Genomic DNA, 23,774 nt, shown 5'->3' with positions numbered 1-23,774 from the left:
TGGGGTAACTGGCCCGGTAGCAGGAAGGAGGAAGAAGAGCTGAGATCCATCTTGGGCAGGCTGGCTGAAGGCTGGCTGTGCTGCTGTGGGGTACAAACTCCTCTTGAAAGGACCATGCTGTAAGATCTGGACTCCCTCTATGCAGACTGAAGGTGTAATGAATATTTCTTAAAGCCACAACAGTCTCCGCCATGTCTTCAATTCTCCAAAGAAACACAGATCCTGGGTGGGTGCCTGCTGCTGCTGCTACCACTTGGCAGAGAAAGAGGGGCAGGGACTCGACCTAAGAGATTTCAAGTGTCCCAAGGTGCTTTTGAGTTGGCTTTTGGTGACCATGGTTAAGCTCTGAATTTTTGGTAGAGATGAGGTTTCAATCTGTGGCTTATTTGCCTGCTTTTCAACTAGTTTTAAATGTTTTAATCTGTCCTGAATGTGAGGGGTGTGAAAGGGTTAGCAATTCAAATAAAGACTTATTTCACGCTGTATGTAGTGGCGCTGCGTATGTGCCATACCTAGTGGTGCTGCACATGCTCAGCTGGGCGGTTTGCCCTGCCCCTGTGGCTGGTTTGCCCCGCCCCTTGACACCCCACACCGGGTGCCAGACAGCCTTCCTTCACCCCTGGATCTGCCCCCAGGAGCGGTATAATTTGATTGCTGTTAACTAGAGGTGCCTGGGGTGGCATACAGAAAATTGACCAGATGTGTAAGCCACAGATTGTGTCCACTGGGTAGATTGGTGGCATTGTGTACAGTCCTGCAAAGGATAGCATGGGTTAGAACTATGTACCAACAAATCCTTCACTGAAGAAAAGTGGGGTGAAAATGAAATCATTGAACCAACAAGCACTGTTTTTCTGTTTTCTCAGTCCATGTCTGAATGTGAGATGAACAACAATACAAAATAATTTATGTACAGAAACAATGCTCCATAGGGAAGACCCCTCAACACACATGAACTCCCATTCATTCACACTCATATTTGGGGTTATGAAAATATCTGCCTTTTCCTAGTCATTTCAATAGATGCTTCAATAGATGGATGTTCACCCACTTTAGCAACTAAAAAACTGTGAAAGAAATTTGGGGAAAGCTCAAGGTGGTTTCCAGCTGAGATTCAGAAAAAAATGTTGGTTTCCTGGCAACAGATTAGTATTCACATGTAACAGGGAATATAATGACTCCTGGGATGAGCAGCATTCAGTTGCAAAATAGATACTTACTTTCTCCATCTGAAGTAGATAGAAATCAATGAAATCCTGTGGCTCATGCAGAGATAGATTCTCCTTATGCTTCTCTATCTCCTCCTTTGCAAATGAAAGCATTGCCTTCAGGCAGTACAATGCCTTCTTGTGAGGCCCTGGGACATGTTTCATAAGCCATGGGAACATTTCATATAGCTAAAGGAAAGATAGAGAAAATTTGGTCACATGGTTCATGCTTTGGATTAGTGATGTTCAAGGGACGTCTCCGCTCTCAGTATTTCTCCTGCAGAGGGGAGCACAGAGAGAAAATCATGTTGACTGTTGACCTCTGAGCTCTAAAGCCACATTGCAATTGGGGATAGACCCTGTCAGTGAATCACTGTAATTCGTTGAGAACCACAGGGTGATTCCATGATAGCTCCATGATAAACAGGTCACACCTGTCTTGTGGCATGGATTATTTCCTCCAACACTGCAAGACGAACCCATGAAAGTGCATCATGGTGGCTAACAGATTGAAGTTGAATCCTGACAAGACAGAAGTACTGTTCTTGGGGGACAGGGGGTGGCTGGTGTGGAGGACTCCCTGGTCCTGAATGGGGTAACTGTGCCCCTGAAGGACCAGGTGTGCAGCCTGGGAGTCATTTTGGACTCACAGCTGTCCATGGAAGTGCAGGTCAATTCTGTGTCCAGGGCAGCTGTCTACCAGCTCCATCTCGTATGCAGGCTGAGATCCTACCTGCCCACGGAGTGTCTCGCAAGAGTGGTGGATGGACTACTGCAATGCATTCTACATGGGGTTACCTTTGAAGGTGACTCGAAACTGCAATTAATCCAGAATGCGGCAGCTAGACTGGTGACTGGGAGTGGCCACCGGGACCATATAACACCAGTCCTGAAAGACCTGCATTGGCTCCCAGTACTTTTCCAACCACAATTCAAAGTGTTGGTGCTGACCTTGAAAGCCCTAAACAGCCTCAGTCCTGTATACCCGAAGGAGCGTCTCCACCCCCATTGTTCAGCCCGGACACTGAGATCCAGCACTGAGGGCCTTCTGGCGGTTCCCTCACTGCGAGAAGTGAGGTTACAGGGAACCAGGCAGAAGGCCTTCTCGGTAGTGGCGCCTGCCCTGTGGAACACCCTCCCATCAGATGTCAAAAGAAATAAGCAACTATTCTACTTTTAAAGGACATCTGAAGGCAGCCCTGTTTAGGGAAGTTTTTAATGTTTAATGCTGTAATGTGTTTTTAATATTTGATTGGGAGCCGCCCAGAGTGGCTGGGGAAACCCAGCCAGATGGGCGGGGTATAAATAATAAATTATTATTATTATCATGAGGGAGGAATTGAGACCAGCTTTCAGCACTTCCGTTGGGATTCTATCCTGTCTTGGGGTTGTACCACATGCTTGAGAGTTGAAGGCGTTATTCAGCTTCTCAAGGGAGAGAGGGACATTCAGCACTTCAAAGAGAGGCAAAGACTGGATACTGTGAGACTATAAGCACAATTAATGATAATGATCTGCCCATCACTTCATCTGCTTGCTGCTGTCTCTCCAGACAAGGTTTTCAGTGGTGCCGTTTTCCTGGCTGTTGGTCCAAAGGTTGTCTTCATGCCTTCATACATTTTTCACTGTCATCAGTGAGTTAAATGTTTGACATAGCTTTAGCCAGTAGTCATTGACACATCATCTGATCCTTGCCTTTCTCAGTGCAGGAAACACCAGCTCATAAGGCACAAATTTGTAGTTCACAAATGTGAACCTCACCCTTTGCAGCAATAGCAAGCTCCCTCTCCTGACAGCCTGCTCTAGTTCTTCATAGAACATGTCCTTGGTCTGTATGTCAGAGCCCATAGTGGGACTGCAGATGCTTAAGATGCTATAATAACATTCAAACCTACAATTTGCAGCTTTGCAAAAATGTGTATTTTAGGCAAAATTGCATACAAATGTGTGCATTAGAAGACATTAGCACCAAAATGCTGATGAAATTTCATGAGATTTTTTTTTTAAAAAAAATATCAGAAATTGATGTAGAAATGTGGAGAACCAAATTTAAGACAGGAAAAATGAGAAACTAAGAGAAGCTGAAATTGTCAGGTCCACCCCCCCCCCAGGTCAAAAGGGTTTAGCTGAGGTCATACAGAAGGGGGCTGCTTTCCTTAGCAGTGCAGGGAACGCTTGAGTTGCAGATCTCTGTTTCATTTTTTAAAAATCCAGCAAAGGGGCCACACAATAGGCACCATAATGACTGCTACTGCTAAGTTGCAGCTCCCCCGCTTGCAATACAAATCAGGAGATTGATTTGCCCCTCCCCCTTGGGAAAATCAATGCACCTCTGTTGGGTTTAGAGTTTAACTCTTCAACAGTTATGGTAGCACTATTCAAACATGGGCATTTACGGCTCTCCTGAAACTTACTAGTGATGTTCCCAAAATTTAGGTAAAGGTAAAGGGACCCCTGACCATTAGGTCCCATCGTGGCCGACTCTGGGGTTGCTGCTTTATTGTCTGAGGGAGCCGGTGTACAGCTTCCAGGTCACATGGCCGGAAATTTAGAGATGCATGAATTCCAAAATTTAGAGATGCGTAAATATTTATGGCACAAAGGTTCAAATACTGCCATTGTATATTCCAGGCAGACAACCTTCACACCCTCAGCAAAATGTAGCCACGTGGTGTTTATGGATCTAGCCAGCCAGCCATGCTGTCCTTGCATTTCCAAATTATATCACCAACATGTTCTGGTCTGTGGTCTGTGTATGCTCAGTGCTCATTTGGATGTTTGGCAAGTCAATGTGCCATACTAGGTCCCTGCCCCCAATAATACTTTGTCTTTCTTAAAACTTGAAGATAGCCTGGGATCTTAAATTGGTCCAAAATATGGCTGCCAAGACATATGCTCATCAATCAAGTCCTATAAGCCTTGATATACAGTGAGCAAAGAATAGACACATTTATTTTTCCATAATGACAATAAAATTGTAGAATTCTCTTCTTGAGATTATTTTGTTCACTGCTGTTTACTTAAGGTGGGCTCTAGACAACTTGTTCCGAAAGGTTATTGTTCCATTTTTATCCATTTTTTTCTCCAAAGAGTCCCTTGTGGTTGGACATAGTCTCCTTATTCTTTCTTTCAATTTTTATAATAATCTTGAGAAATGATTTATGCTATGAGATCGTAAATGGCCTTTATCTCAGATTAGATTTAAACCTGAACTCAGTTTTCCAACACTCTAACCTCTATCGTAATGGATTCCAGAATGCTGATTGGGGGATTTAAGGCGCTTGGGAGACCTGTCAGGCTCAGTAGGAATGAAAATGACAACTCACAAAATGAACAAAGCTACATAGATATTTTAGGAGAAAATTCATGGCTTCTATCAGCTTCTGGAACCTTTTATCTTCAAGAGCAAACAGGTGCCCAAAAGCCACAGCACATATCACGTTGGAGGCTGAATTAGTGATGGGCACGGAGGGGTCAAGTGGTTGACCTGCAAAATAAAATTATACTAATGTTAGTTCATACGGAGAATGGTATTTTATGGTGGACAAGAGAAACTGCTGGGATCTCCAGCAATTTGTTTATTAACATCAATTAATTAATTTATATACCACCCTTCATCACAAGATTCTAGGTTGTTTCACAGAGTAAAAATACAAGATAAAAACCCAGGTAAATAGTTAAAACAAAATAACAAAACATTCCACAAGCACATTTAAAAGGCTGTAGAATATTAATCAACCAAACACCTGTTTGAAGAGGAACATTTTTTCTTGGCACTTAAAGATATATAACGATAGCATTTCATTTAAGGCTCATTAGGAATCAAACAAAACATATCACATTCCTTTCCAAAATGTACAGAGGTTATACACAAAGGTTTCTTCAGACATATGACAACCCAGCACCATCACCTATCATCACATACCCTTTGAACGTGCAAAGACTTCCACGAGCTGATGGGCTTCCTCTTCTATCTGATGCTCCATGCCTTTCCTCCCCAGTCCTAGCTTCCGCATAGTAACAATACCAAACCGTCTCTGTTGCCTCCAGGTGTGACCATTTGATAATATAATGCCTATGATAAACCAGTGACAATAGTGGAAGAAGGGAGAACTTTAGATAATCCCGAGGAAGTTAAAAAGTGCTTTATAAAATATTGTAATAAGCTATATAAAGCAGGAACTGAGACAGAGGATGAAATAAAAGAGTATTTATGTGGAAAGGACATACCTAAAATTAAGAAAGAAAAGATTCAAGACCTAAACTCTCCAATAACCATGACAGAGCTACATCAAGCAATAATTAAGATGAAATTGGGAAAATCCCCAGGCCCGGATGGAATTACTATTATCACTTTTAAATAGAATACTAGAAGACTGGAAGATTCCCAATACCTGGAAGCAGGCTCATATAGTAGTAATCCCAAAACAAGGACGAAATAAGGAGTTCATAACCAATTATAGACCAATATCATAACTTAATAATGACTACAAGATTTATGCACAAATATTGGCAACAAGATTAAAAGCAGTTTTGCAGGATTGTATAAACAAAGAGCAGGCAGGGTTCTTGCCGGGCAGGAAAATGAGTGATAATATAAGAACAGTGATTGATATGATTGAGTATTTAGACATGAAACTGAATAAGAAGGTAGCCTTTGTATTTGTGGATGCGGAAAAGGCATTTGATAAAGTTTCATGGAAATTGCTAAAAATAATATTAGACCAGATGGACATGGGAGACCAAATTACAAGATGGTTAAAAGCAATCTATGACCAACAAGAAGCAAATATAATAATAATAATGACATGACTGATTATTTTAAAATACAGAAGGGCACCAGACAAGGGTCCCCGCTCTCACCATTATTATTCATTTTGGTTTTGGAAATACTAAATCAAGAAATCAGACTAGACCAAGAAATAAATGGAATATCCTTAGGGGAGAAAACATATAAAATATTTTTTTTAAAAAAAATAATATTTATTGACATTTTAAAGACTGCAAAAGAAAGACAAAGAATTAAACAAAACACAAAACAAAACAATACAATACAATACAATACAAAAACAAAAACAAAAACACCACACAACACCAATCCCCAAACATTAAATCAACAAAACCAAACAAACACAATTTAAAACACATCTAATAAGTTCAGTATCTTAACTTTCATTTACTTGTTTCAACACCCTCCTCACACCTCCCTTTTTGTATTCCACTTTAATTAACTGTTTCAGCAATTCCTTTCCATCTTCCTCTGTTTTCTGTCCTGTAATTTATCTTAACTTATTCTAACCTTATTTTTCCCTTTAATATATAATTGTCTTAACATATTTTAACTTTATTTTCCCTTTAATACTCTAATAATCTATTTGTACTTAATTCCTTGTAACATTTCTACTAAAGCCATATAGATCCTTTCCAACATTTTTCTAACACTCATTAATTTTACAATATTTTTATAAATAGTCTTTAAACTTTTTCCAATCTTCTTCCACTGACTCTTCTCCCTGGTCCCGGATTCTGCCAGTCATATCCACCAATTCCCTATAGTCCATCAACCTGGTGATCTTCTGTCCGATGCTCTTAACTCTTTTCCAAGTCCCTTCTGCGAGTCTTCTTCATATTTATACATGAACTTTACTTTGTCTTCCACTGATCTTATTTTCATTTTCCTTCCTTTGAGGCTAAAGAGTAGATCTCGGGGAAACTCCCACCTAAAGATGATTTTATTCCTTCTCGACAGGGCAACCAAATCTCCGTAGTTAAATCTAAGATCCGAAAGGTATTTCAGGACGTCTTTCAAAATTTCCACTCTTGACTGTTGTTCTTCTAAGTTCCTCTGGTATTTCCAACAGTCTCTTATTTTGTTCTTCTCTTTTTTCCCTCCTCTTCCAAGTCCGAGAGCCCTCACAGTTTTAATCTCTTCTTGACCCAAGTCCCGGTCCCAAAAGTCATCAAATTCCTGTGTAAGGAAATCTATCAAACTTTCCTTCTCCAGTTCAGGTAGGGGTCTGATCCTCGAAATCTGATTTTCTTTAAATTCAATCATAGCAGGCATCAACTTTTGGTCATCAAATTGCATCTGTAAGGCTGGGACTCTCTCTCTCTCCAATTGTGTTACTTTAGGTTCAACGGCAATAACTTTCTCCCTAGCCTTCTCCGCAGTTTGCCATGTCAAAGTAGATTCCTGTGTCAGTTTCTGAATAGTTTCTATATTGGTGTTCACTTTTTGTCCCAAATTGTCAATTTTGCTAGTTACCACATCCACCTTTTTGTGAAGCTGTTCCAGTGAGTCACTTATCTTACATAATACAACCACTAAGGCCTCTTCTGTCAACATTCTTAACCGATTCAAGGTCCCCAGAATCTCACAGGTTTTTATCTTGCAGCTGGAAATTCCCCCAGCTCAACTCTTGTGACAGTTTCAAAAGCTTCCTCTAGAGGGAAACAATTCCTCTAGAGGGAAACAGTTTCTATTTGTATTAGTCCTTTTAAACTCAATTCAAACAATAAAGTTAGTTTCAATTTTCTGTTACTTTTACTCCTTTTTAAATGCAGACGGAGACCATGGAAACAATGTATTCCTCTTATTTAACTAACTGTCAGTGAACGTTTTAATCATGGTCAGTCCTGTTGGCAGCGGTGGTATATTAACTCTGTTCGCTCTCTCCTGCAGGTATACTCAGTCCAAAACTTTCCCCCCTCTTCTCTTGCCACCAAGGGGGGTTTAGTATTTTTTACTGATGGAAATTTAGTCCTTTACAATAGGCTTTCCGAGACTTCAGCTTGCATCCTCATTGCTTCAATCTATTTACAAAAGGGAAGGTGGACTTCCTGTTTTAGACCTCCCTGTTTCGACACCAAATTAAGATGTTTAAAAATCCAATTCTCCGCTCTACTCACGGGTAGTTGCTTTAAGATCAAATTGTCCACAAGAAAAAGTCAGCGCTCTCCGGCAACAGCTATGCGGCTTCGCTCCGTGGAAGAAGCAGTCAATTCGAAGCACCGCGCCGCTCACCCCACGTCGCTCTGGATCCCCGAAACTGGGTTTCCCCACGAGTAGGGGAGGCACAAAAGGTGCCAGCCGAATCCCACGTTCACAGGCTTCACCCGCCTGTGATTTCTAGTGGGTCTCCGCCTTCGCCGTGGCGGCCAAACCCGGATTCCTATGAAGCAAATTCCTCCCGATCAGAGGAATTCCACCATTACCAGAGGCGCTAACCTGGAAGTCCAGAAAACATATAAAATAAGGGCATTTGTTGATGATTTAGTGTTAATGGTGGAAAGCCCAAAGGAAAGCATAGCAAAGGCTCTAGAAAAAATGGAAAACTTTGGAAAGGTTTCAGGCTTTGCTTTGAATAAAGAAAAAATGAAACTAATGGTAAAAAACATGGGAGACCAAGAGAAAAAGGAACTGGTAGAAAAATTTGGATTACAAATTTTTAAAAATGTGAAATACTTAGGAATTCAAATAACACTGAAAAATATAAATTTGTTTGAAGATAATTATAAAAAAAATTGGGAGGAAATAAAAAGAGAAATGGAAATTTCTACAAGATTGAACTTAACACTCTGGGTAGAATTTCGGCTATTAAAATGAATATCTTACCAAAATTCCTGTTCCTTTTTCAAATGATCCCCATAATAGGTAAAGATGATTGTTTTAAAAAATGGAAAATAGATCTAACAAAATTTATAAGGCAAGGCAAAAAGCCACGGATCAAACATAAATTATTACTGACATAAAAGAACTTTGGATTCCCAGACCTGAGAATATACTACGATGTGGCATGCTTTAGTTGGATCAGAGACTGGATTACATTAGATAATAATGACATTTTAGACCTGGAGGGATGGAACAACAGATACGGTTGGCATGCCTATCTAATTTACAACAAAGTGGCGGTGCATAAAGACTTTCTAAGTCATGTAATTCGAAATTCATTATATAAGGTCTGGGTGAGACATAGAATGTTGTTAGAACCGAAAACCCCATGGTAGGTTTCACTGTTAGAAGTAATATCCGTTAAAAAGAAAAATACGATAGGAAGATTGGCGACATACCAGCAGCTCCTAAAGGAGGAACAGGGCCAATTAAAATTAAGACCATACGAAGAGGTGACCCAATACTGCACCACGTGGTTACAATATCATCAAATTGCTCAAACATTTAATCAGGATAAAGCAATAGGATTTGAAAAAGAAGAATCAAAATTACAAAAAGTATTATTACAAAACTCGAAAAAGAGTATATACAAAAAAAAAGGAGTATATACAAAATGTATAATTTATTATTAGAATGGGAGTTAAAGGATGAAGAAGTAAAAGAAGTTATGACTAAATGGGCATGCGATATAGGTTACACAATTCGGCTGGACCAGTGGGAGAAATTATGGAAATTTGATATTAAATTTACGGCATATTACACAATCAGAGAAAATTTGATGAAAATGGTGTACCAATGGTACTTAACTCCGGTAAAATTGGCTAAAATTTACAAATTAAAATCAAATACCTGTTGGAGATGCAAGAAAGAAATAGGAACAATGTTTCACATGTGGTGGGAATGCTGACCTATTAAACAATTTTGGAATGAAACATATGAAGAAATCAAAAATATCTTTTAGTAAAAAACCGGAGGCATTCCTTTTAGGTATAATCACAAATGATATTCCTGACAATCAAAGGAAAGTATTCCTTTATGCAACGATAGCTGCCAGGATGCTTATCTTGAAAGACCTACATTGGCTCCCAGTACGTTTCCGAGCACAATTCAAAGTGTTGGTGCTGACCTTTAAAGCCCTAAACGGCCTCGGTCCAGTATACCTGAAGGAGCGTCTCCACCCCCATCATTCTGCCCGGACGCTGAGGTCTAGCGCCGAGGGCCTTCTGGCGGTTCCCTCACTGCGAGAAGTAAAGCTACAGGGAACCAGGCAGAGGGCCTTCTCGGTAGTGGCGCCCGCCCTGTGGAACGCCCTTCCAGCAGATGTCAAAGCGATTAACAACTACCTGACATTCAGAAGACATCTTAAGGCAGCCCTGTTCAGGGAAGTTTTTAACGTGTGATATTTTATTGTATTTTTGCTTTTTATGGAAGCCGCCCAGAGTGGCTGGGGAGGCCCAGCCAGATGGGCGGGGTATAAATAATAAATTATTATTATTATTATTATAGCAAAAAATTGGAAAGGGAGAAAAATTCCATCAATGAAATAACGGCAGATTAAATTTTGTGAATATATAAATCTGGCAAGACTCACAGCATTCATAAGGTGACAATCAGACCAGAAATTATTAAAAGAATGGGGATGTGCTAAAGAGTATATGAAAAAAACATTGTTCTGGAGTAAGCATATTGGCATGTAATGAATGATGCTTTGAAGGGTTAAAGAAGAAGAAAAATGGTGTAAAAAGTATAAATATAGAAGTAATCCACATTAGACACAACAATTTAGAAAGTAAAATTTTTGAGGTAAAATTTTTGAGGTCTTAGAACAAAGGAATGAAGTCAATATGTGTATATGTATGTAATGACTAGATTAGAATGAAGATATGGTTTTATTTGTAGATGTGTGCTTTTTTGTTTTGTTTTGTTTTGTTTTGTGTTCTGTTTTTCTTTCTTGTTTGTATAGTTTCATTTTGGATTCAATGTTTGTAATTTTGTTGTAATTTTGCATTGGAAATAAAATTTATTTTAAAAAAAGAAAAAGAAAAACCAGTGACAAATTATTGCTCTCAGAAATTAGTGTTAAAAATTAAGTTCCTAGCCCAGAACTGAAGTTCATGCCTTTGCATGTAAGATCTGCTTACTCTCTGTAATGCAAAGAATTACCAGTTGATTCTGACTCGGTCTCAATTTAATGCATGAGTATCTCTACAATATAGGCCAGCATTGCTTACGTCACGCAATTCCCATCAGAACATCACTTTCCATTACCTTTCATCATTTAGAAGTTCATCATTGGTTCACCCCCAAGTTTTAGCTGTCTCAATTTGTGTGCTAGTCTGATTGTTTCAGAAATTCCTCCACTTTGCAGCACCAGCAAAAAGTGAGATCTCTGGACGTCTCTATCAATTTTGACTCTTGTGGGGGAAAACCGGTACCTAATATGCTGGTAATTTCTGCAACAAAGACTGAACTTGCAAGTATCACATGAGCTTTCTCACAACATTAAACCCCAGCAGACAGCCCCCCACAGTTTTTCAGGATATAATTTAACTTATGTGTAATGTTGACAAGTTTCCATCTTTCACTGGAAGGAAAAAATTTCACTTCTCATTTGGGAGACGAATGGATGCCAAGTGTTGTAGAAGGATAAAGGAGTTCTCTTGCTCCTAGTCACCCTGACCTGATAAGTCAGTTTCTTGGCCAAAGCAATAGACCACACCTGAGCATACCATGAGTCTATTGGCAGCCCTGTTGCATAACGCCAACATTCAGCCTTTTCTAAGCAAACATTTACCAGCAAATATATCAGCATCTCCCAATGAGATAAATTTGATTTGATTTACCTATTATTCCTAGCATGGCTATCAAAGGAGTTGGATGTGATAATCAAACAGAAATCTGATTGTCTTAGAAGTCCCTGCACTAATGTGTCAGCGAAAAGCGAGATCTCTGGAAAGCACTTCAAAATTTGACTTTTGTAGGGTAAACTGGTATCTGATATACTGGTAATTGTGGCCCCAGCCAGAGTGCCACCCACTTCTGGGTCAATGTCTATATGTAATATATAATGTCTACATGATATGTGTATGATATATATGATAAACAATGATCTGGATGAAAAATGCCCACAACTTTTCTGATTACAAATGTAACTTCTTGATTACTTTTTTGATTACAGATGTAACTTTTTTGATTACTTTTTTGATTACAGATGTAACTTTTTTGATTACTTTTTTGATTACTGTAATCTGTAATCCATGCCAGGATTATGGCCTCTCCAAGACGTTGATCATCCTAAGGCCACCACTGGAAGCCCTATGGCTCATCTTCCCCATGCTTGGCTTCAGGACAGAGACATCCACCAAGACCACTTTAATAGGGTACGCTGAAAATGGTGCAGGATCACTACTGGGTGATGCACCCCACACTTGAAGACCAGGATTCCACCCAATACCTTAACTGTTGCTATGGGGAAGGCAAAACCTCTACACCAGCCAATTTGTTTACAGGGAAATTCCTTCCCAGCCCTTAATATGGCATTTGTAACCATTTGCAACCTTAGTAAGGTCAGGAGATATACGGGAAGCATAACAAGGTTAAACTGTGAATGAAGGGAATAGAACATTGTTGAAGCAGCAACCTGAAAAGCAGAAAACATTTTAAAACCTCCAAATGACCTGAAAAATAAGAAAAGTTAACGACAAGGGAGGTGGGGAGAGTTTTGCCTCTTCTCTGACTGTGCTGCCAACTTTTCTGCCTCACTAGCTGTGAGGCCACAGCCAATGCCATTTCGGCCAGCGAGGCGCATCCCCCCAAAGGAGGCCACTAACCGCCAATTTGAAGTGCAGCAGCTGGTGGGAACTTGAGCCAGCTGCTCAAGGAGGCCAGTGAGAATTCCCCCAACAGCCGCCCGGCCATGTGCACTCCATCCTCACTGCCCAGGGATGGCAACCGAGTGAGAGAGGGCGCAACAGCCGCCCACCTGCAGGAAGAGCTAAGTGTCAGGGATGCATATGGTTGCTCAGGAGTAAACAGCCAGGACTCTGACCCAGTGGCGTAGCGTGGGGCGTGCAGGGGGGCCCGGCCGCACCGGGTGCAACATCTGGGAGTTAGGGTTAGGGGGCGCAAATTACTTGCCTTGCCCTGGGTGCTGACAACCCACGCTACGCCACTGACCTGCCTTTTTACAGGTTTTATTAGGTGCACGGGCCACATGACCCCAGAAGTGGTACGCCAGCTTCCTTGGCCAATAAAGCGAGATGAGCGCCGCAACCGCAGAATCGGTCACGACTGGACCTAATGGTCAGGGGTCCCTTTACCTTTACCTTTATATACAGTGCAGAAGTCCAAAGTTCATGTCTGCCTCAGTCACTAGCAGATTCTGAGAGTGGGTTCTTCCTGTCCCCTCCCCAGCTTAAGAACCTCCACACCCCCAGTTTCCTCCTCCTTTCCTTACGTTTGACTCCCTTGCAATAACTAGGCAATGGAAGCTGCATGTCTGTTTCCCTATCAGCCTGCCTGGCAGTGGTGCTAGGGCTCGCAGTAACCTCTGTGAGCCTTTGCCTCACTTCACCCCTCCTTTCCACCTCCGTTTCGCTGGAGGCTTCGCTCTCACCACTCTCTGACGAGGTGTTACTGCTCAGCAAAGTCGGAGGCTCCCTGTACGTTTCTGCTCCCTCCCCCCTTTCGATGGCAGTCCCCTGACACTAAGCAACAAATTTCTGCAATGAACACTGGATTTGAAGGTATCACTTGAGCTTTCATAGAATGTTAAACTTCAGTCAAAAACCCATTTCAGCTAAGTTTTCCACACTGTTTTTGAGGATATAATTTCACTGGTGTGTGATGTCAATAAGTTATTTTTCTACTGGCCCAACCAGACTGGTGTTTTATTGAAGGTGTGTATTCTGCAACATATTCTGGACACAACAAAAACCAGTTGGGCAGTTCCCTCATCCTGGCAAAGGGACTGAGAGTGAATTGGGTGCCAAACTGGCACCAACACTGCTTCCATCTCCAAGGGCACAGAGATGCAATTTATGAACTAACCTTGCAAGTCCAACATGCTCAAAGGAATGCTGGCTTGCTCCCCAACCTTGGAACTCTGCTCACTTACTGCAATAAAAGCTGTGTGGGATGTTAGATCAACATCTTAGCTAGCACTTAGCCATGGGTCTTTACCTCTTATATACCTGCTACACCTTGTAACCTGCGCCTTGGCAATGCATCAGTCTGATGTAGGCATCAAAATCTTGGGTAGAAAGAGCTAGGAATTCAAGTTATTCATCCAGCAGTGAGATCCAGGCCAGTAAATGCATTAAAATGGCAACAGGTAACAAACTCCTGCTTGCAGCTGACTTTTACCACAGTGCACTACAATTGCTACTTCCAGAGAGCACTTGCTAGAGGCATTGGGTTGTATCTAACAATGTTAGAGCAGACCCACTGAAATTAATAAACCTACATTGGTCATTCCAGTTAATTTCCGTGGGTGTACTTTGAATAGAACTACTATTGTCTACCCATTTCCTGTTGAGTGCAACATTAATAGAGAAGCTCTGTTGTTCTGTTTTTCCGGACAGCCCTTTAAATGTTTTCCCTGGGAAAAATACCAGTGGAAATTCTCACATTTCACTACTTACCCTTTCCTTTTCCTACAGTCATAAGGAAAGGAGTACGTGGTCGGTCTTCAAAATATTCAGAGTGGTCAACGAGTGCTTCTTCCACTGCTCGGAATCCAGACAGCACTACAAAGGGCAGATGTCCTACCCAAAGGGTGTAAATGTTTCCATATTGCTTTGCCATCTACCATTTGGGTCAAAAGAGAGGAGAAGATTGTTATAGTCAAAGGAAGAAGATACTAATTTGAACCTAAAACATGAGCTTCATCCTTCGTCCATGGGTTTAGCCAGGATTTTTGTTAGGGGGAAGGCCTTTTGTTAGGGGAGGCAGAACCTCAGTTAGCTATGTATTTTTCATTGATTTTTATTGATTTAGGGGGGCAGTATGAGCTCCTTTGACAGTGGAGCGGTCTCCCTTGGGAGGTTGTGGGCTCTCCTTCTGTTAAGTTGTGGGCGAACATGTCAGACAACACAGCGATTCTTTAAACAGCTCTTCTTTATTCAGATGCCAGAACAGAACTGGGCTGAGGAGCTCAGTCAGCCTGCTTATATAGAGCTCCAGAACAATGCAACTGTTGCCATTTTCTAAAACTATCCAATCACTGAACGTCACTTTTCGATCCTTCATTTGCATACAAAACTATCCAATCACTGAACGTCACTTTTCGATCCTTCATTTGCATAACTATTACAGTATCCCCCTGCTGGCCTAGGGTGAGAACTTCAGTACATAACACCTTCCTTGGAGGATTTTAAGCAGAAGTTGGATGGTCAGCTGTCGTGTTTGATCTAGTTGAGATTCCTGCATTCCTGCAGAGGGTTGAAATAGATGACCCTTGGGATCCTGTCCAACTCTACAGTTCTTTGATTTTATAATCTGCCTCTCTCTAATGGATCTGGTCTGATAACTTGGAGCTAAATGGTACCTTTGGGGATACCAGAACTGAGCCCAGGGACCACATATTGCACAGAAAGAAAGGCAAGACTGCACTCCTGACCATTGCATTTGAAGACACTAATTCATTTCTTAATGTATGCACATTTAAATTTGACCCTTAACTTCTGAAAATGCTGAAGTGGGAAAAGGAAAACGTCTGAAGAGGAACAGGCATAGGCTGGGCTAGAGCACTGATGCAGGTTTCTGACCCACAGTGGGTCACAGCAGGAAAATTGCCACCATGCAAATATACGTATGGGTAAGAAATTAAGATATACTCCCCCAAATGCATGTTTGGGTTAGAAATTATTAGCAATTTCAGATGTTTTAAAAGTTAATACATTCATATCTGATGATGTAGAAGAAGAAGAGTTTGGATTTGATATCCCGCCTTTCACTCCCTTTAAGGAGTCTCAAAGCGGCTAACATTCTCCTTTCCTTTCCTCCCCCACAACAAACACTCTGTGAGGTGAGTGGGGCTGAGAGACTTCAAAGAAGTGTGACTGGCCCAAGGTCACCCAGCAGCTGCATGTGGAGGAGCGGAGACGCGAACCTAGTTCCCCAGATTACGAGACTACCGCTCTTAGCCACTACACCACACATTTTGTATTTTTTTTAAGAGTTTCCTCTAGAAAAAAATGACTTATAAATGTATTCAATAAACAATAAAATAAAGTATGTATTGACAAAGAGTGAATTCTTCTGGAGGAGGCAATAGAAAAGTCCCTGTTCTGTTTGTCTCTTGTCTACACATGAGCTGTAGCTCCCCTTGGCTTTACTAACATGAGTTTACGAGCTTCTCCTTCACTGCCAAGAAAATTTGGTGCCCATTAATCAGTCAGAAGGGGAGTGCTACACAATGTTCTAGGTCATGTTGCAACATACACTAGAGAAGAAGGAACACAAGTTCCAGAGCAGGCTTCCTCAACCTTGGCCCTCCAGATGTTTTTGGCCTACAACTCTCATGATCCCTAGCTAGCAGGACCAGTGGTCAGGGATGATGGGAATTGTAGTCTCAAAACATCTGAAGGGCCGAGGTTGAGGAAGCCTGTTCCAGAGCTTATTGTAATAAACTGTTTTATTAGCTCAGCTTCCTGTTTTGATTGGTTCAGAGAGATGCCTCCTTCATCCAGTAGCTATAAGCAACACACACAATAATAATATTGTTACAAATCTGGGATAACAGACTTTGTGGATGCAAGGGCTCTCATAACTTCTAGAGTTAGTGATTGTTCAAAATTATTAAAGGGGTAGAAATTAGTAGAAGAGAAGATGCCAGGCCAGGGCCTCACCTGCAATAGAAGTTGCTAAGAATGTAAAAAGGTGCTGGAAGCAAGTCATTAACACATCAATGGCAACCATTTCCAGGGCAGGAGGTTACAGGATATGATGACACATGGCGTAAATCTGCCCTTTTTGAGAAAAAGGTCTGGAGAACAGACCCTCCAAGTGTCCCTATTTTCCAGGGTCATCTAGGTTTCTGATTTGATCCCAGAATGTCCTGCTTTTCCTTAAAAGGTAAAGGGACCCCTGACCATTAGGTCCAGTCGTGGCCGACTCTGGGGTTTCAGCGCTCATCTTGGTTTATTGGCCAAGGGAGCCAGCGTACAGCTTCCAGGTCATGTGGACAGCATGACTAAGCCGCTTCTGGTGAACCAGAGCAGTGCACGGAAATGCCATCTACCTTCCCGCCGGAGTGGTACCTATTTATCTACTTGCACTTTGATGTGCTTTCGAACTGCTAGGTTGGCAGGAGCAGGGACTGAGCAATGGGAGCTCACCCCGTCGCAGGGATTCGAACCGCTGACCTTCTCATTGGCAAGCCCTAGGCTCAGTGTTTTAGACCACAGAGCCACCCACATCCGCTTTTCCTTAGGATGTCCCTATTTTCATTGGAGAAATGTTGGAGGGTATGGAGTTATCCAACCCCCAAGTGGTCTGAAAGCAATCCTGCACAGGGAAGTTTTTAAAATGTTTAATGTTTTTGTGTGTGTGTGTCCGTGTGTCCCAGTAAGATGTGTGGGGTATAAATAGTAAAATAATCATCATGGAATGGGATGTCCCTATTTTCATCAATGTTGGAGGGTATGGGAGAAGGGGGGCGAGCAGACAGAAGATATTTCATTTTGCAATGTGTTCAGGGAACAAGGAGGAGGAAATGGGTGGAACTCCATGCAGCACTGGCTGGTGGAGGCTGCACCAGAGACCAGGGGCCATGACTTACTGCTACTTTCAACCCAAGCTATGAGAGAAGCACAGGTATACTCTTGCAGTGTATTGTTCTGCACTCCCCCCACTGAAGCCTTTAGGTGTAAATATGTGTAAAATAAACCATATTTCTTAAAGACACTAGTCGCCGCTGTGCCTCGGTTTTCCAATGGAAACTCAACCCTGGGTAAGCACATGGAACTCCCTGGAATCTTGCTATGCTACCGCTTGGCAGAGATTTGGGGTAGCATGAAATATATATACAGTGGTACCTCGGTTCTTGAACACCTCTGTTGTTGTACGTTTCAGTTCTCAAATGCCGAAGACCTGTAAGTAAATGCTTCTGTTTTCAAATGTTTTTCGGAACCTTAATGTGTGACATGGCTTCCGCTGAGTGCAAGAAGCTCTTGCAACCAATGGGAAGCTGCACCTCGGTTTTCAAACAGGCTTCCGGAACGGATTACGTTCAAGAACCGAGGTACCACTGTGTGTGTGTGTGTGTCCAATATTTTCCCAATATTACCACAGTTTTGCCAATTATACAGATTCCATTAATATTAAAATAATTCCAGTTAATTCCAAATGTATACAATTTAATCAAAGTGGTTTTTTGATCAATGTTTTTGTCCAGCTATTTTATTGCTGTGGTTCATATTTCTTATTAACATCTAATTACATTTTGGTTGGTATAATCATTAAGATTACAGCTGCATTTTCAGTGATTACTATTTGTGTTAATACCTTATCTTACTTTCCATAGTAATTCAAATGAGGTGCTCTAAATTATTTTCCCTTTCTCTGCTTGCGTCAATCTGAATACATCCAATTACAAAGTCCTTGGCCTTTGTCTGCTGTCCAGTTCTTGAAATTCCTCCTACTGCTGTTGTCTGTCAGCATAGCTGGGGTGGGGCTATAATCCTGGAGAATTCTCAAAAAATCTCATTAGCTCCCTCCCATTGTGCTCTCATCTTGTTCAGTGTTTCTGGACAATCACATACTACAAAGTCCACTCTTTCTCACTACTCATTCAACATCTAGAAAATTTCCACAGCCCGACAAAGAGGGATCCAGCTCCCACCGCAGGGGATCTTGGAGTACTTTCATTTTAATTAATCACCATCAAAGTCTCCTTACCTCCCTCATCCATGACCCCAAATGCCTTTCATCTTTACGACTGCATTTTGGCCAAAGTCCACTTAAGCTGTGTCTCTTCTCTGTTGTTTTTAAGGAGGGTAGAGAAAGTATCAGCTCTAATTTCCCAAAATAATCCATTCCAGCATTAGAGCTCTCCCCTCATCTTTTTAAACCACACGCAGCTAACTGTTCTTTTAATCACACGTTTTATTCCATACTGCAATCCAACCTCATTTTGTATCTTTAAAATTTTGCATTTGGAGAGAGTTGCTAAATCATTAATAAAGAAACTCAAAGTTAACAAGAAACCAGACACTCCCCTCTCCACCATCCACCGCACACATCGAATAAAATCTTTCCTCGTTCCAAACCTCAGATCAATGCCGCTGGGTAATTCCATAGTTCTGGTGACAACACCTTCTTTTGGAGCTTAAAGGTAAAGGTAAAGGTACCCATGCCCGTACAGGCCAGTCTTGACGGACTCTGGGGTTGTGCGCCCATCTCACTTAAGAGGCCGGGGGCCAGCGCTGTCCGGAGACACTTCCGGGTCACGTGGCCAGCGTGACATTGCTGCTCTGGCGAGCCAGAGCCGCACACGGAAATGCCGTTTACCTTCCCGCTGGTAAGCAGTCCCTATTTATCTACTTGCACCCGGAGGTGCTTTTGAACTGCTAGGTTGGCAGGCGCTGGGACCGAGCAGCGGGAGCACACCCCGCCGCAGGGATTCGAACCGCCGACCTTTCGATCGGCAAGCCCTAGGCGCTGAGGCTTTAACTCACAGCGCCACCTGCGTCCCTGTTTTGGAGCTTACCTGACTTTAAAGCTAATTAACAATCCAATTAACGGGAGAACATCTGCTTATTTTCACCAGGTGGAGTGCTTTTACACTCAGCACCTCCCTGCTCCCCACATTCCATGTTGGAATGAGAGCCAAGTACCGAGACAGACTGCAAGTGAAGCCCATTCCTCCCTTCCCTGGGAGGAATGTCCAATAATGATTTATCCTCATCCTTCTTGTTTTTCTCCACCTTCGATCCCTGCAATGTCATGGGGGCTGCCTACATTAAGGCAGACAGGAACCGGAAACAAGCATGAAACTGTTATAAACAATATAAAGCCATGAACAACTTGGGAGGAGGTTACGTGAAAGATCCCCAGTAAGACCTGTAAGTTCTTTTATTTCATTTTTGGAAATTCTGCTTGTGGAAAAAGCCCAAGAGAATATGAAGGAATGGGTTTCCCAAATCTAAAACCTGACTGTCTGAAACGGGCCCCAAAATCCCCATTTTTCCTTCTCCAAGAGTGCATTAGCTAAAAGCCATTAACTTGAGCACTTGAGCAAATGTGTAACAGGAACTCAGCTGTATAAACAAAGCTCTCTCCTTTATCAGTCCGTGACGCTTAATGGATGGCCTTGCCAGTTCCGAAGTGGAGTCAGGATGGCAGAGCTGGGGCTTATCTTATCTTGTGGGTTGTAAATATCCTGACACACTGACGCACAGACCTTGCAAGAAACCCCCGCGCTCGGGGATGACGCCAGGAGTGCTCTTAGAGTTGGTGACCTTCTTATCCCAAGATACAGGAACAGGAACATCCTTTTATGGTCATGGATGTCAACTTACGTGTATAAGCTGCCATGGCTGGATTCCTGGGGAGGGGGCAAGGGGACCAGAAAGAAGACTGCAAATAAGTGTGCCTGAAGTCAAAATTGAGGGAGGACTAGGAACATCCATGGAGCAGTTCAGGTTGATGCACCAGCAGTGAAGCAATCAATGGTCGAAGTGGGTTCTGCAAATGGACCACTGGCAGATACAGAGGTTCAATAGAGCAGACCAGTGCGGATGGGGTGGGCCAGAGGGTCCTGCAGAAAGTTAATTACATGCACCTGTGTACGGCCTGTGTAACACAGGGGAAGTGCCTAGAGTGAACTAATTCATATTGACAAATTCACAGAATTAATTCAAAAACCTCTGAATTGTTTATTTTATCCTACTTTTTATTTATTACTTTTGTTTGTCTCTCTTTTTTTTTGATCATATTACATCTGAAAGTAGTTTGTAAAAATTCTGGGTGACCTGAACATGAATAATGAAACCTTGGGTGATTTTAATTAAATTCAGCTTTAATTCTAATTCCATAATTCATAAATGTAAGAGTTTCACTGCATTTAATTCTGCGCTTGATTATAGCTACTGCATTTACCTTTTTAACCTACACTATGGTTTAACATTAAAGATAATAGAATCATAGAATTCTGTAGTTAGAAGGGATCCCAAGGACAATCTTGTTCAAGCCCCTCGATGCAGGAATCTCAACTGAACATCCATGGCAGATGGCCACCCACCCTCTTCTTAAAAATCCCGAAGGAAGGAGAGTCCATCACCTCCCTAGGGAGTCCATTCCACTGTCCAAGACATTGGAAAATTCTAAACCATCGGACTTCCGCTTGAGGCGCCATGGAAAATGGCTGAAAATTCCATTGCTCCGGTTCTCGTGGGGTAATTAGAGGCTGAGATGGGAGTAATCAGCCTCCCAAAATCTTCATGGGGGTACAGGAAGACACAGTCTCATCCGCAGATGCCGGACAAACCAGCCCCAAATTCAGAAGGAAGGAGGGCTGGGGGCACTGGATGGAAAGCCCCCGAGAGAGTCTGGCTCTCCTGGACGCTGTCTCTGCGAGCAAATCAAGTTCCATTTCTTAAGATGAAAATTTGGATTTAAGTTTTGGACATGCTTTGAGCGAGGAGGGAGGAATTACTCTGCTAATTAACCCAGCCACTGAAGTGCCAAAAAAGACTGAGTGGAAGAAGGACTAACATCTAAGTTGGTATGTTGGAATGGAACGAAAAGGGGGGGGGAGCCTCTCTTATTAATGTACTTTGCTTTATATATTATTTGGCAAAAGAAAAAAAAACCCAGAAGAACTATAAGAAGCGAGATTGGAAAGTTTTGTATTTGTTTATATAATATGGCTCTAAAATTATAAACTGTTTGGAAATAATAATACTATATAATTAAGGCTTTTGATCTTTGATTTGCTTGGAAGAGGATAAAAGATTCTCCAAGGTGTGGACATCAGACAGAAGCAGAATCTCATTAGCCGCTGGAGAGATGTTAAAAAACTTTGGACAGTTTCCTAGAATCTATGTGGGAGCTGTGTTGCACTTTTATTTTGGAAACCCGCCATGATTGGAAGTCAACACCGGGCTGCAGGATTACAAATAGCCATAGAGGGAGGTGAGCCTTTAATATGTCATTATATTTGTGTTTATGGTTTGATTTGGTAAATCTCCCCTGGCAAGGCTAATATTTGATGCAATCGGTCTGGGAAAAGCAGACGCTTAGACCTGATTTTATCGGAACTGAGTGAAGATGGTGGGTGCCAGCAGTGAAAAGACCTTTGGATTGATTTGGCAGAAACACCAGCATGTGAGGAAATGCTACGAACTTACAGAGGGGAATCATAGACATAAAATCCACACAGAAACACGTCATTGTTTGTTTTAACTCGCTTGTGGGAACAATTCAGAGGCTGTGAAAGAATGAAGGTCAACAACAGGAAAAATTAGAGGAACCATCGGAAATGACTATGAAAAGCAGTAGAAGTATGAGATGATCAGAACCCTCCGAACTTGAAGCATGGGAAGTCCTATTAAAAATATATAATTTGGCAGAATATTCAGACTATTTGATATGTATATGTATAATTTGGAATATTTAATGTGATTTGATTGGATTGTTAAAGTGGAAAACTTAATAAAAATGAACTTAAAAAGGAAAATTCTAAACCATCATAATGGCTGGGGAAAACAAACAAAACAACTGTTAACATTACATTAAGTTATTGCTAAGAAATACATACCTTGCTGAAAGTATCTTCACGAAACTTTACCCCAGTCCTCCACATGCTTCCGATGAGAGGAAGCTGGAGAGGTCCTGGAGGATAGTGCCTATTTGACCAGAGCTGTTTCAGGAAGTCCAGAATCAGAAGAGCCACCAGGAGAGCAATCAAAAATGCCCATATCTCCATCCTTGCTATCTCTTTCTCCTTGATTCTTCCTAGGATGTCTGATGAGGTTCACTTCCCTTTCTCTAAGGGCTTCTTCCTTTCTGCAGGGACCTCAGCACTGCACTGGAGAACATTTATAATTGGTAGGTTGGGAAGTGGTTAGCTTGTTTGGTTTTGTTGAGGAGGGTTAGGTACTGCTGGTACTGTTTGTTCAAGATTTTGGGCTTGTCCACTCTGGAGTAATAATAACACTGGGCAACAATTTTTTACTTTTTGAATGTTGTCTAGATTTCTACAAGTGATTTAGGGTATTTTTGCACTGCTGAATCAGGAAATGGCATCCGTTTCTCTCCATCAGGTCAGGTTTTTGTGCTATGTTGATTTGAAAAAAATCAGATCTTGTGACAAAATCGATTACATTTTTGTGGCATTATCAGCTGATTTTTGTCAACACATATCATCCTAAATATGTTTTTAAGAGAAAAAAATGTTTTTCCAACAACATATATTGATTACCTGATAGAAACATTGATTACTGTAAACTGAATGGTGGGCATTGATAAAGGTAAGTACATGTAAATTGCATGTTGCTTCACCATTTTTCAAACTTCAGGGCTTGAACTTCCATTTCTTGGAACTCCTGGAATGCTCAGCGGCAGGGAGGTCTCTCTTCAGAGTCCAACAGTAGTCAGCCATCATGACTGCATCCCAGTGACCCTGATACCTGGTCTCCATCTCTTTTATATCCTGATGGAATCTCTCCCCCTGCTCGTCATTCATTGAACCCAGGTTCTCAGGAAACCGGTCCATATGTGAAAATAGGTAGTGCATCTTGACGCTCATGTTGCAGCCCAGGTTTCTGAAAGCAGTCAGCATGTTGTTGACAAGTTCTGCATAGTTTCTGGCCTTATTGTTGCCAAGAAAGTTCTTCACTACCAGAACAAATGCCTTCCATGCTTCCAGTTCCACTTCGTTCACTGAGTTT

At 41.8% G+C, this 23,774-nt stretch overlaps 1 protein-coding gene across 2 annotated transcripts in view; it reads right to left on the bottom strand.

The window, feature by feature from the left end:
- Nucleotides 1–22,825, bottom strand: part of LOC307217052 (cytochrome P450 2J2-like) — a 31,242-nt gene extending 8,417 nt beyond the window's left edge. The window contains exons 1-5 of one of the 2 annotated variants that reach the window (XM_079978065.1): nt 22,643–22,825; nt 14,523–14,685; nt 5,134–5,283; nt 4,535–4,695; nt 1,221–1,397 (exon numbers count right to left, since the gene is read on the bottom strand). In XM_079978065.1, the coding sequence (XP_079834191.1) occupies nt 1,221–1,397; nt 4,535–4,695; nt 5,134–5,283; nt 14,523–14,685; nt 22,643–22,810 (819 nt within the window). In that variant the 5' untranslated portion in view covers nt 22,811–22,825. Of the gene's footprint in view, nt 1–1,220; nt 1,398–4,534; nt 4,696–5,133; nt 5,284–13,205; nt 13,294–14,522; nt 14,686–22,642 lie in introns of those variants that run through there. The other variant, XM_079978066.1, reaches the window with a different exon arrangement.
- Between the last annotated feature and the right edge of the window lie 949 nt (nt 22,826–23,774).

The sequence above is a fragment of the Podarcis cretensis genome (genome assembly GCF_951804945.1).
Source record: "Podarcis cretensis genome assembly, chromosome: 5".
NCBI lineage: Eukaryota > Metazoa > Chordata > Lepidosauria > Squamata > Lacertidae > Podarcis > Podarcis cretensis.
This window is presented reverse-complemented; position numbering and strand designations above follow the sequence as displayed.